The sequence below is a fragment of the Macrotis lagotis genome, chromosome 1 (genome assembly GCF_037893015.1).
Source record: "Macrotis lagotis isolate mMagLag1 chromosome 1, bilby.v1.9.chrom.fasta, whole genome shotgun sequence".
Taxonomy (NCBI): domain Eukaryota; kingdom Metazoa; phylum Chordata; class Mammalia; order Peramelemorphia; family Peramelidae; genus Macrotis; species Macrotis lagotis.
The window spans coordinates 888,614,777-888,628,308 of record NC_133658.1 but is presented as its reverse complement, the minus strand read 5'-3'; the positions used below and the strand labels follow the sequence as shown (position 1 = coordinate 888,628,308).

The window sequence follows — 13,532 nt, the reverse complement described above, 5'->3', positions numbered from 1 at the left end:
CACCGCGCAAGTCATGTTTTAACCCTGATTGCTCACATCCAAGACCATCTCCAGCTGTCCTTACTCATATCTGACCACTGAATCCAGATGGCTCTGGAGGAGAAAGTGAGGCTCCTGACTTAGCCTATCCTGGTCGCTAGCACTCTTGCCCCACTAATTACCTTCTATTTTGTTTTTGAGTCTGAATAAAGTATAAGAGTAAACGAGCCTCCCAATAACTAACCCTCCCCCCAACTCAAATCCAATTCATTGTCACCACCCTTGTTGTCACGGCCTTCGAGAATGAAGGAAAAAGCATCATTGGGAGAAGGACTTCCCTAGGCCGATAAAATCATAGACCCATTCTCTAGCCCTATAATTTGTATTGAATTTTTGCTGTGTGCATATTATTTTCGCCACAGACTGTAAGCTCCCTGTAGAAAGGAGTTATTTGAGAGTTAGGTTTTTTTTAATATATGTGGGATTTTTTTATCCTGGTATATTATAGGTATTTTAATAAATGTTCGTTGGAAGAATGAGATTTGATTGCATTGGGTTCAGTTGGGATGAATTGGATTGCAGCCCATCTCTTTTCTCTTATAACATACTGCCTCTTAGAGAAGAGGGAAATTTCTGTGCTGGTCCCCAGGGATGGAGAGGGAGACACTGATGATGCATTTCTTTCCTCTAACTTCCATTATGAACTAGAAAGCATCATACTCTTCCACTACACACACACACACACACACACACACACACACACACACACACACACACACATCCCCCCAGAAAATAAACTAAAAGATGAGAGAAGATCTCAACAGAGGGTCCTCTCTCTTAACCCACAGTCAGAGCAGAGGCCTTTTTAATGACTGGGCCTGTTTTCCTACTAAAGAAGGACTCAAAAGGAAAAGGGGAAAGGGAGATAGAAATGAAAGCAACAGATTTGACAAGTAATTAGTTTAACTGTTGCTGAATTTTAAGAATATGTGTGACAGCTCTTGTCACTTGAAAAATCAGCCCCTCTGGGCAAAAGCTGCAACTTTTCCTCCCCGATCCCATCTCTGTTTTGGTCCCTAACTGAGGAGCAGAAAGCCTGGGGACCTGCAGGGCAGCCCGGAGGGCATCTCATGGTGGAGGTGGGGGAAGCTGGGGAGAGAAGGAAGTGAGGGATTTACCCAGGCAGGGCTACAGACTCTACCTGTTTGGGAGAGAGCATAGGACAAGCAAGGGAAGTCTTCAAATTGGGGAGAGGAAGGAGAAAGAGAAGGGATAGGAGGGAAGAGGGACTAAGCCCTGAACTGACTCAGCAAGTCCCAGGGGGTGAGCAACATTGAGAGAAGAGAAGGGACTAAACATTTTCATAATCTTCAAAGGGATGGGGAAGGGGAATTGTTCCGACCCCAAACTGCCTGAAAAGGGGCTTAGCTCCCAAGAACAGGGAGGGAGGGAGGGTTCCCCTGGTCAGGCAATATCTTGTAGAGTATTGTATGAATTGTAATACATTGTGGTTTAAGCAAGAAATAGAATGTCCAACTAGAATGATAACGAGGGTTCATATCAGATGTCTTAGTGTCCCCAGGGCTCAGGACAGTGTCTGACTGGCAGGTGGTGTTGCTGTTCACTTGTGTCCAACTCTCCGAGACCCTGTGGACAAACTGTCCATACGGTTTTCTTGGCAAAGATATTGAAGTAATGTGCCATTTCCTCCTACTTCGGATTGCCCCTTGCTTCTTTTAATGCTTAGCTCAAGTGCCAACTCTTACTTAAGACCTTCCATCATCCTTCAAGACGTTAGTGGTCCTCTTCTCCCCCCACTTAAATTGCCAGGGATCACACAGCTAATTAGTGTCTAAGGTCAAATTTGAATCTGTTCTTTCTGACTCCAGGGCAGTTAGGTGGTACCATAATGGATAGGGCACCAGGTCTGCTGTCAGGAAGACCTAAATTCAAATATGACCTCAGAAACTTACTAGCTGCCTCAGTTTCCTCATCTGTACTGTGAGCTAGAGAAAGAAATGGCAAACCACTCCAGCATCTTTGCCAAGAATACCTCAAGTGAAAGGTCAGGAAGAGTAGGATATGAAGTAAAGGACACAACAAACACCTTTCTGATTCCAGCCTCTGGCCACCTCACAGCTCTAACATATAGTTGGTTCTTAATAAATATTCATCAACAGACTAATATGAGGATTAGATGAAAGAACTAGGGAATTGTTAAGTTGGGAAAAAACTGGCAGCCGGGGGTTGGAATTAGCTGGTTTGAACAATTTAAAAGTCGCAGAGAGAAATTTGTCCTGCTTGTTCCCCAAAAGGAAGAATCTGTAGCAATTGATAGAAGTGGGGGGGGGGGGGAAGGACTGGATTTAAGTTTACTGAAGGGAAGAATTTCCTTAATAAGTGAATCTCTATAAAAGAGGAATGGAGCTTTCTGGGAGGCAATGGGGTAACCTGCCTTAGAATCAACCAATGAGAGCTCTTCCAGGACTAGTAAGTTCTATGACACCGTGGATCTCTCAAAATATTCCAGCCACCTCTCCCTTCTGCTACCAAATGAAGATTCCTAAAGCCCAGATCTGACCATCTCTGAAAGACAAAGTATTCTCTACAACGTATAATATCCCAGTTTTGCCTAGACTTTTCTGGAAAGCTTTCTTTCTTCATTATTTACCTCTTGAAACCCTATAGGACTCAAGATGTCAACCCTGATTTGAAGCACTCTACGCATGCAAAATGCTTTTTCTATTCATCAGTGTATGTACTGTCCCAGAGATCACCTAGTGTAACAGAGGAGAATCTTTGGCGTCAGAGCACCTGGGATTCAGTCAACCTGACAATAACTGACTGTATTTTGGGGAGGGGGTTTCCAGCCATTTTTTTCAATTATGTCTGACTCTAACCCCCATGGGCTTTGCTCGGCAAAGAGACTAGAGAGGTTTGCCATTTCCTTCTCTGGTTCACTTTACAGATGAGGAAACTGAGGCAAACAGGTTTAAGTGACTTGCCCAGGGTCACTCAGCTGGTAAGTGTCTGAGACTGGATGTTGACCACAGAAAGGGGTCTTCCTGATTCCAGGGCCAGTACTCTATCTACTAAGCCACCTAGCTGCCTGGTAAAAATATTGTTGTTGTTAAGTCATTTCAATCATGTCTTACTCTCTGTGAAAACATTTGGGCTTTTCTTGGCAAAGAGATTGGAGTGGTTTACCATTTCCTTTTCCAGTTTACTTTACAGATGAGGAAATTGAGGCAGATAGGGTAAAATGACTTGCCCAGGGTCACACAGTAAGTATCTAGGACCAGATTTTTAGTCTTTCTGACTTTGGGGTCAGCATTCTGCCCAATTAACTACCTAGCTACCTGACTAGCTGTATAACCATAAACCAATCACTTCACCCCTGAGCTTCAGATTTTGAATCTGTAAAATGGAGATAATACTAGCTGAGGACTGAAAGAAGGGAACTAAGCAATGAGCTCTATAATCTTTAAAATGTGAACAAAAAATAAACTACCGTGAGAACCCTATGATGCAGGTGATAGAGGCATTTGCTGAATGCACACCATGCTCCCTTTTCAGTCCCTCATCCCTAGTACAAATTCCTTCCTCACCTCTGCCTCTTGCAATTCCTGATTTCTTTCAAGAATCAAACTAAGTGCCACCTTCTTCTTAGACTTTTCTGAGCCCCTACCAGGAGTGTTCCTCTTCCCAACTACCTTGTGAATGCTTTATTGCATTGATTCACTTTATCCTTATGATGCACATACATAAACATTTTTTGATATTTTCTGATTTTTGTAAGCCCAGTGCTTAGTACAGTTAATCATTGGTTTGACTCTTACTACTTAATTCTCTATAGATCTATCTGTCTTTGAACTTGTATTCCCAGTGTCTGACACACAGTAAACACTTAATATTTGTTGATTGATTGATTTTATGTATCTATATCTTATGTGAGAACACGGTGTCCCTAATGAAATATGAGCTCCCTAAGGACTGTTTTTTCACCTTTATGCGATCTCTACCTTTTGGCACATAGTATACCTAGAGGGTAGGTTGTTTGATTGGTTATAATTTTAACACATGAGGGAACTTGGGTTCAGAGAATTGAAATGAGTTACCTAAGGTCAGACATCTAAGGATTAGCCCTGGTTTGAATTCAGCTCCATAACTTCAAGTCAATGACTTCTGTTATCACACAAAAAGTAGGAAGGGATCTGTTCAATTTGCTCATGCTGGGGGGCAGCTAGGTGGTTCAGTGTATAGAGCACCAGCCCTGGTGTCAGAAGAAGCTGAGTTCAAATCTGAGCTCAGGTACTTCATAATTATCTAGCCGTGTGACCTTGGGCAAGTCACTTAACCCCATTACCTTGCAAAAATCAAAAAAGCTAAAGCAAAAAAAAATCAATTTGTTCACACTGAGGTGTGGGGTCAATGAAAGGGACTTGGCCAGAAAAATATCAGAGAGATCAAAGAGAAGTGGATGGAGCAGGGAGTAGACCCCAGAAGCTGCAGAGTGTCACAGTTACATGATGAGGCAGAGTTAGGCAGAAGAGAAGACTCACTGAAATGTACTGCTTCCAGATTGAGAGTACTATGCTCAGTTTCTGGGCACTGCCTAATTAGGACACTTCTAAGCTAATCTGTCCAGAGGATGAAAACTAAGAAGAGGAAAGACCTTGAGTCTGTGGGAAGGGATTGAAGGAACTAGGAATATTTAGCCTGGAGAAGAGAGGGCTGAGGAGGTCATGAGAGCTGTCATCAAGTATGTGAAGATGAACACGTGCCAGACATGGGGCTCTATGATGGAAAATTAGAGTGAAAGAACCTGACTGGGCAGGCTGGGTTAGTTCCCTGAATGGCAGGCACAGCATTTCCCTGGAAATTTCCCCAGGAAAAAAAATGGCACCTATCAACAGGCCATTTGAAGAATGATCATCATCTGTTTTGTGGAAGATTTCGACTGTTACCAAGACTTGGCCATACTTGCTCTCTCCTTTGCTCTTTATCTCACCCCAGTGGGTAGGGAAAATTTTGTTTTCCCTACTTTACAAAAGAAGAAACTAAGAACCAGAGAAAGGAAGTAGCTTGCCCAAGGTCACATACAGTCAGTCATTGACAGAACTGGGATTAGCAGTCTGGTCTGGAATACAAAAGAACCTTTGGAAGTGATGTCATTTGATGGATAAGGTCTAGAGGGATGAACATCATTCAAGTAGTACCAAGGAGTCAGTCCAGGTCTTTTGACTCTGAGTCTGTGGCTCCTTCCAGAGCATCAATCAATCATTTTAAAGACTTTTATTAAGTACCTATGAAGCCCTATTCTGGGTACTGGGGGAATGAAGATGAATGAAACCTATAGACCCTTGCCCTCAAGAAGCAGCCCATCTAGTGTGGGGGATGGGGAAGCAAGTCTACCCCAATAACTAGGCTACATTAAAAAAAGTGAAAAAAGAACAAAGGAAGGCTTATTGTTTGGGGCTAGACCTAAGATTTCAGACATACAGGGAACTCCTAACATGGACAGTCCTTTCATCAATACAGGTTGGCAGTTTTTCTGTAACTTATAATCTAATTGCCTTCTGAGGTCCTAAGAGCTAAGACATTAAGTGATATGCGAAGAGTCACATAGGTCTTCTTGTCTCTAAGATTTTCACTGTGGTAAAGGGAAAGAATACCAATAGAATCAGAAGACCTGAGTTCCAATCATTTCATGTGTGACCTAGGACACTTAACTAAACACTTAACCCTCTCTGGGCATAACCAAGGGCTCCTCTGTAAAATGAGAGAGTTAGACCAGATGCATTATAATACAATCCCTCTCTTGTAAGAGATCACAGATTTAGAGCTGGAGAGGACTTTCCAGCTAGTCCATGTTATCTCTCCTGACCACCCCACTCCATTTTCAGTTTACAGCAAAGGAAAATTCATGTCCTTGAGAGGTTTAAATAATATACCCAAAGTCACAAAAATAAGAAGCAAAAGGATGAGAATCCAAACCCAGGTCTTGCCTCCAAATCCATTGCTTTGTCCATTCTACAATGTTGCCTCTCAGTTTGAGAATGAAGAGACCATTTTTATCTGCAAAGGTCAGGAAGGAGGTGGCATGGAAGTTGGGCCTTGGAAGGAGGGAGAACTACTCTGGGGGAAGGAAGTCCCTTTAAATATGAAAAACTCCAAGATGTGGGAGAGCAGGAGAAAAGAAAAGAGAGATTCAATTTGACTGGAAGGTAAAGTAAGTGATTGGGAGTCATATGAGATGAATGGAAAGAGTGAAGCCAGATTGTAAAGGACTTGGAATGTCCTTCCACTACTTGGAATGTTCTACCACTCTCACTGCTACCACCAATTGCTCTGACTCTCAGAACAGAGCAACAGAATCCAGAGGAAAAGGCAATCATGTTGTCCATCCAGCCCAATCCTCTCATTTTGCAAATGCAGAAAAGTTGGTGCTTACCTAGGGTGACTCAAAGGAATAAATGACAGAGCTAAGATTTCAACCCAGGACCTCTGACTCCAAACATGGTGCCTCTTTCTCATTTAATACCATTCTTCCTAGAGAGGGAAGATAGATATTTGAAATAACTGTGAATTCAAAGGGTGCTCGGTGTTCATGACAACTGAAAGATGTACAACCAGAGACAGTCTTCAGGCAGGACTGGGTTCAGTTCTCTGTACCAAATGTTAGGAAGCTAGTCAGAGATGACTGACCAGATCCAAATAATCAATCACCAAGTATTACCTGCCACCTAATACTATGCTGTATGTACACCGTGAATGTTGACGGCAAGGAGTTTATAGTCCATCAGAGAGACAGATACAGTAAGCATTAGGTGTAGGTATATACATATGGCATATAATAAATGTACAAATTATGTATAAAACAAATACATAATGACTTTTGAAGAAGAGGCATTAACTTGAAGGGAGGATGAGGAAAGGCTTTGTGTAGAATGCAAAAGCTTTTGAAATCCTGCCATATCAAAGAGTCAGAGGGAAAAGATATCTGTCTTCAGCTGTGATTTGAGGAACTGTTATGGTCATGAGGAATTTGACATTGTTTGGCCCAAGATGACAAGATTAGAAACCTTTAAAGGGCTGCAAGGAGGAGGAGAGGGGATTCTAGAGGAATGCCTGGAGGTAGGTGGGTCTGCTTGGGAGAGAAAAGTTTGCAGATAAATAGGAGGCTCAGGCACAAGTGGGTGATTGACTTGGTTGTCTCATGGGAGCTCTGGCCCCACAGGATGCTGGGTAAATTGTGAAGTGAGGGGTTTGTCACCTCTGCCAAACCAAGATCATTTGAACCAAGCTGCCTCCTAGCATTGCCTGTTTCTTCCCTACATGAAGCACATTTTAAAATCATCAGAAATTCTGAAAGTTGGGGTGTTTGGAAAGCCAATAAGCAGCTGCTGAACTTAATTTCTGTTCAAGGAGCAGAGGAGCAAAAGAAAAGGTTGGAAAGGGAAACTGAGAGCACAACTCAACAAGGAAGGAATAACTTCTCAGACAAGAAGGTATTCCAACTTTTGCAAGTGAGGACCAGGAAAGTTCCCTCTCCAGTCTGAGGCTGCAGTCTCCCAAGATTGAGGAGAAGAGATGGGATAGTGGAGAAGGGGGATTCTTCGAAGAAGGAAGTAGCAGCCTCTTCTCTTCCTTCCCATTCATGCCTCAGAGCTGCACTGGGGGCCCCGAAATGGCCCACGGCTATCTGGATGCCAGAGACCTGCCATTTGTTCTCGAAGTATCTTTAAAGTCCACGGAAGAAAGAGAAATCCGAGTGGTGAGACTAGAAGAGGGAACGGGGTGGGGTAGGGGAGTCACAGAACCTCCAAAGGGCTCTGTCACTGGGAAGGAGGAGACGTTTCCTCCGCACTCCACTCTCATCGACTCAGGTTAAGGAAAAAAAGGAAATAACTATCTGAACTCGGCGATGCAGAGGCACAGTAGGAGCTTTGGGGCACCCACGATGGGGAGGGCTCTTCAGCTTTGGGAGGAACTGGCTGGCCCTGCTGCCCCCTCACCAGCAGCACCGCCAACCACCACCTGAGCTGCTGGGACATTCTCTGGGTGAACACCAGACACCCACCTGTCCCCAGACAGCCTTCGGCAGAATGGGACATTAGCACGCCCATTAGTGCCAGAAAGAGGCCACATCTGTGCCAGCTAGTCCCTTAGCCGCTTGGCAAGGGGATGGCCCGGGTCAGCCAACCCTTACCATAGAGGCTCCTGGAGCCCCGCCACGGGCCCACTCCAAGGGTCCTCTCTGACATGGCCTCTTCCCCTGGAGGGAAGCCCCCTCACCTCGCCCCCATGCCCACCTGGCCCAAGGCCCGGGACCCTCTCGTGTGATGCAGCCCAAGACCAAAGCTTCCCTTGCCGATGCCGACGGAGCCCCCCGCCCCAGCTCCCACAAACACGCACGCCCCACACGCGCACACCCAGAAGACTCAAGGGCACGAGGGCTGACCCCGGCCGCCGCTCTCAGCCTGGCACCTTGGCGAGACCTGGAAACGGTGGCCCAGCCCCCACCCGCGCAGAGGGCAACGGGGCGCTGCCCGTGCCCAGCCTCCGGCCCGGGCGCCCGGCTCCGCGCGACCACCGCCCCCGCCCCGCCGCCCCCGTCTCGCCCCCTCCCCCTCCCCCGGTGCCCACCTGGCGCAGACCCCGCGCGGCTCCCCTGCCCCCTGCCCGGCCCCTCGGGCGCTGCCCGCTCACCTGGCGCGTCCTCCTCGTTCTCCATCTCCTCGTCCTCCTCCTCGGGCAGCCGCGGCGGCTCCTCCTCTGTGCCCAGCGGGCCCCGCATGCCCGGCACGGGGGGGAGGGGAGACCGGAGCCCCCCCCGCGGGGCGCGGTGCCAGGCTTAACCCGTGCGCTGCCGGAGCTGCTCGCGCGGCGGGCGAGGCCGGCTCGGCGAGAAGATGGCGGCTACCCGTCCCCCCCGCCCCCCCAAGTCTCGGCCCTGGACCCCGACACCCTCCGATCCGCCCGCGTCGCTGCGCTCCCCGAAAAGCCCCCGGAGCGCCTGGGCCCGGCCCCTCCGGAGCGCTCCGCCCTCCCGCGCCCCGCAGCCCGGCGGCAGAGGCAGGGAGGCGGCGGCGCCGGCGGCACGGCGGGGGGCGGGGGGCACACATGCCCGGATTGTGACGTCCAGTCTGGTTGCCGCGGCAACCGCATCCCATCGTTCCGGCCGCGCCGGGAGTTCGCACCCGGGACCGGCCCGGAGGGGCCGGCGGGGAGGGACCGGCCCGGAGGGACCGGCCCGGAGGGGCCGGCGGGGAGGGACCGGCGGGGAGGGACCGGCCCGGAGGGACCGGCCCGGAGGGACCGGCCCGGAGGGGCCGGCAGGGAAGGACCGGCCCGGAGGGGCCGGCGGGGAGGGACCGGCCCGGAGGGGCCGGCGGGGAGGGGCAGGCGGGGAGGGACCGGCCCGGAGGGACCGGCCCGGAGGGGCCGGCAGGGAAGGACCGGCCCGGAGGGACCGGCCGGGAGGGACCGGCCCGGAGGGGCGCCTCGAGCTGGCCCCGGGGGCTCGGGCAGCCGGACGGCCGGGCGCCTCCCCAAGGCCGGGAGCCGCGGACTGAGGCCGGGGCAGGGACCCCGGGGGAGGGCAGGCGGCGGAGGCCGGCGGGCCCAGGGGCGCCAGACCCCGCCCTGAGCTGGCCGCCGCAGGCCAACCTGGGGAGAAGCCCGGCTGGCAGAGGGTGCCCCCACGAGCCCCCTCCCCTGCTCGCACAGACACAGGCACTGCGCTGGGCGCTGGCCCCGGAGCTGCTCAGTCCGCCCGCCCTCCTGCTCTGGGGCCCCAAGCGCCCTTCCAGGCCCTTGACCCTCCTCCCCAGCTTGCCTGCCCCAGTCCCGAGCTGGAGCTTCAGTGAGCCCCTGGGGCCCCGGACATGCACCTGCCTCTGACACTCGGGGCCACATCGTTTGGGTGTCTCCGGGAAGACCAGAGGGCAGGGGCTCCAGCCCCCAACCTCGAACTCTTAACAAAAATGCCAGAAGAGGCAGCCAAATTCCCACGCTGGAGCTGGGGAGGAAAAAAGAGAAAGGAAAAAAAGGGCTGTCACAACAGAGCTTTGATAATGAAGAGAGCTCCTGCGAAGACTGGAGCCGCTCTGATTCGCCGGCAAAGTTTCCCCAGCCATGTGCCGGGAGCAAGACTTGCAAGTTGGAAAGGGCCCCCGGGCTGGGCCGGCCCAGGGCGCAGCCGCCGGACCCTGCCGGAGAGGGCCCCGAGCGGCTCCCGCAGGGCGCAGGAGCAAGCCCGCGCCGCCTCTCTGGTCCGGACAGACACGGAGCAAGCCACCGGCGGCGTGAGCCGCTGGACCCACCGGGGAAAACCAATGTTTACCTTCCAGCATCAATCGATCGCAGGGCTCCCGGCTTCCTCCGAGGCCGAGCAGGCCGCTTCACCTAGCCCGCCCTCCCCATCTCAGATCACTTTAAACTGGGGTTAGAGAATCTGGGACCAGAGTTCCTCCAGGGACTTGGGCAGGGAGGGGTGGATCTAGAAGCTGCCAGCCCCGGGTGGGGAGGAGATGGGCAGCGCTAACTCGGACTGACCTTTCTTGCCAAGAAACTCGATGCCCTCAATGTCAGGTGGTGGCTGGAGGGCCGGGCCCTCCCCGGGGAGGTAAAGACATCGGGTAGAGCGGCATCCCTCCCAAGCCACGGCCAAATGAATTGCCGGCCGGCCACAGATGAAAAGGTCCTCATTGCTCACACAGGCAGTGGGGCGTAGGGAGGGCGGCTCAGTCTGCTCCATGGCCAGTCTCGGCTTGGACCACGGTGCACTTGAGACTCTCCGGTCACCTCCAGGCCCAACTTTTCTTATTTTAAATCGTGCTGCGGATGCAGATATTTAAGTCACTGGCTGGAATGTTATCCCTCCAAGCCTCAGAGAAGGCAGACTGAAAAGAGCCAAGAAGGTGACCGTCTCCGGGGCTTTCTAGGAAACAAACCAATTGGCTCCTCCTTATTTCAGGTTCCTAGGAGGAAAACATCCCATTCAATTGCTTTCACTGAGCACCTAGCCAAGGAGAACCTAGCATCATCAGCCTCACACTTTTGGGTTATTTTTTCCCAGCAAGATATCATTAATGTCTATTTCCAAGACCTACTTCCTTGCCTTCCATGGAGGGGAGTCTCCTCCTGAGTGATTCACCACTAACAGTCACTATCACCATCACCAAATAACACTGAATTCAGCAAACCTACTCAAGGTTTCTCACAAGCATCAGGAATATCCACTTTTCCCCCTGGATGTAATCTCTAAATAACACCCAACCCATCTGTTCTTTGGTCATTTGCAAACCCCATGAGGGGACTCTTATCTAAACTTTACATCTGCTCTGCCACCAATCTGGCATCACGGTCTGCAAAGAACTGAAAGGATTTGAGGTCCTACATCCCACTGGGCTTTTAGGGAGCCGCCACCCAGAGGGCTGAGTGCCTAAGTAGGGAGAGGGAAATGAAAGTGACAGTGAGGCAGGAAAAGCAAGGGGCCTGAGTCCAAGACTGCTGCCAAGACTTCTCACCCTTCCTAGTCTGGTTGAGGCTCCTTGTCTCACTAACACCATTCAATATCTCCTTTCACAGCCTGGGTGAAGAACTTAATTCAAGAGACAAGTACCTACCATGTACAGGACACAGTACCTACAAAATATTTCCTGCCCTCAAGAAACATATTTTGCTAGAGAGAAGTGTTTAATATGTATAAAAATAAGTAAATGCAATTATTTCAAGGGGGGAAGGACAATTTGGGGCATAATCATAGATCTACAGGGACTTCATGGACCCCGTCAATCCCTCATTTTAGAGAAAGGCTCAAAGTACAAGGGGAAGATTTGAAGCCAGAGCCTCTGATTTTCAAGCATGGGCTTCCATGAAAAAGACAGGCCTTGGTGTAAGAGGAGACCCTGAACTGGGCTTTGAAGAAAACTGGAACATCAGTAGCAAGTACACTGAAGAAATGGGGTAGAGCCGCTAGCAGGCCATGCCAATAGAAGCAGGGTGAGTGAAAGGAAAATTATTGTAGACAGCCTTAAAACACTAGGCTGAGGGGCGGCTAAGTGGTGCAGTGGATAAAGTACTGGCCCTGGAGTCAGGAGAAATTTAACTTGCTGTGTGATCCTGGGCATGTCACTTAACCCAAATGCCTCCAAAAACAAAAAACAAAAAAGGGCTATTACAACAGTCCAAGAAAGAGGTGATAAGGACCTGAACAAAAGCTGTGGTTGAGCAGCTAAATAATACAGTGGATTGAGCACTACCTCTACAGTAAGGAGAACTTGAGTTCAAATTTGGTGTCAGACTAGATACTTAATAGCTGTATGACCTTGGGCAAGTCAAATTCAGGCCTCATATTCAGGGCCATCTCCAGTCATCCTGACCCATACCTGACTACCAAACCCAGTTGACTTCAGAAGGAGAATGTAAGGATGGTGACTTAGCACAGCAGCCCCTAACTCAAATCCAATCCATTTACTTAACCCTGGCATCACCTCTGATATCATGGTTCCCTTCAAGAACAAAGTTCAAACAATAGAATTCAGACTTAGAAATGGATTGCCCTTAAAATACTACACTGGTTTCTATTCTATTCTTATCATATACCTTATCAAAATTAACATAGCAATTCAAATCAACAAACACTGATTAAATATCTAGTATGTACTAGCAGCTGGAAAGAGACAAAATCAAAAATCACCCTATCCCTGCCCTCAAGGTGATTACTATTCTTGGTAAAGTGACAAGGACATTAAATCTGGAGTCAAGGGCTAGGGCCCCCATCCCAGCTCTGGTTCTAAGTAGCTACATGGCCTACATATTTAATTTCTCTGGATTTTAGTTTCTTCATCTTTAAAATGAGAGGCTTAAATTGTGGAAAATAAGAGATATGCTACAGCATGAGGAAAGAAGACAATATCCAGATTTTTAAAAAAAGGAGCTCCAGAACCAGGTTGCCAGAATAGGAATTCTATTCAGTTCTAGAATATATCATTAAAAAGATAGTTTACAGAGAAAGTGATCATAAAGAGTTGCTGAGACTTCAATGAATCGGGAATGGGCTAATCTTAATTCCTTTTTTAACAATTGCAAAGCTAACAGATGAGGGGGTCTGAGATAGATAGATAGATAGATAGATAGATAGATAGATAGATAGATAGATAGATAGATATAGAGCTGCATGTTGTCTTCTCAATTAGATTATAAACTCCTTGAGGGCAGGGGGCAATTTCTGATCTTTTCCCAGCTTGTTTTTGTGTTTCTTTGCATTCTCTGTAATTATCATTATGTCTGACACATAGATGTATTATAGTAACTTGATTGCTGACTGACTCAAGTGACTTGGCAAGGGTCACAGAGCCAGGGTGTCGGGGTAATTTCTTAATCTTCCTGGTCTCTAAGGCCAGGCTATGCTATCTCTTTCTACCATGAGTTGACAAGAGAAATCTTTTTAAAGAGCAGATGTTTTTCATGTTGCTTCTGTGCCCTTTTGTATGGAGTATAGGTTTGATAAATGCTTTCTGGAATGGAGTATCCATTGACTGAAG

General features: G+C 48.9%; 1 protein-coding gene across 9 annotated transcripts in view; it reads right to left on the bottom strand.

Moving 5' to 3' along the window:
* The window catches only part of CHD5 (chromodomain helicase DNA binding protein 5), a 164,166-nt gene extending 155,206 nt beyond the window's left edge, over nucleotides 1–8,960 (bottom strand). For 8 of the 9 annotated variants that reach the window (XM_074218609.1, XM_074218618.1, XM_074218611.1 and 5 more), the window contains exon 1: nucleotides 8,692–8,959. In XM_074218609.1, the coding sequence (XP_074074710.1) occupies nucleotides 8,692–8,779 (88 nt within the window). In that variant the 5' untranslated portion in view covers nucleotides 8,780–8,959. Of the gene's footprint in view, nucleotides 1–8,691 lie in introns of all 9 variants that reach the window. The other variant, XM_074218613.1, reaches the window with a different exon arrangement.
* Nucleotides 8,961–13,532: the final 4,572 nt, after the last annotated feature.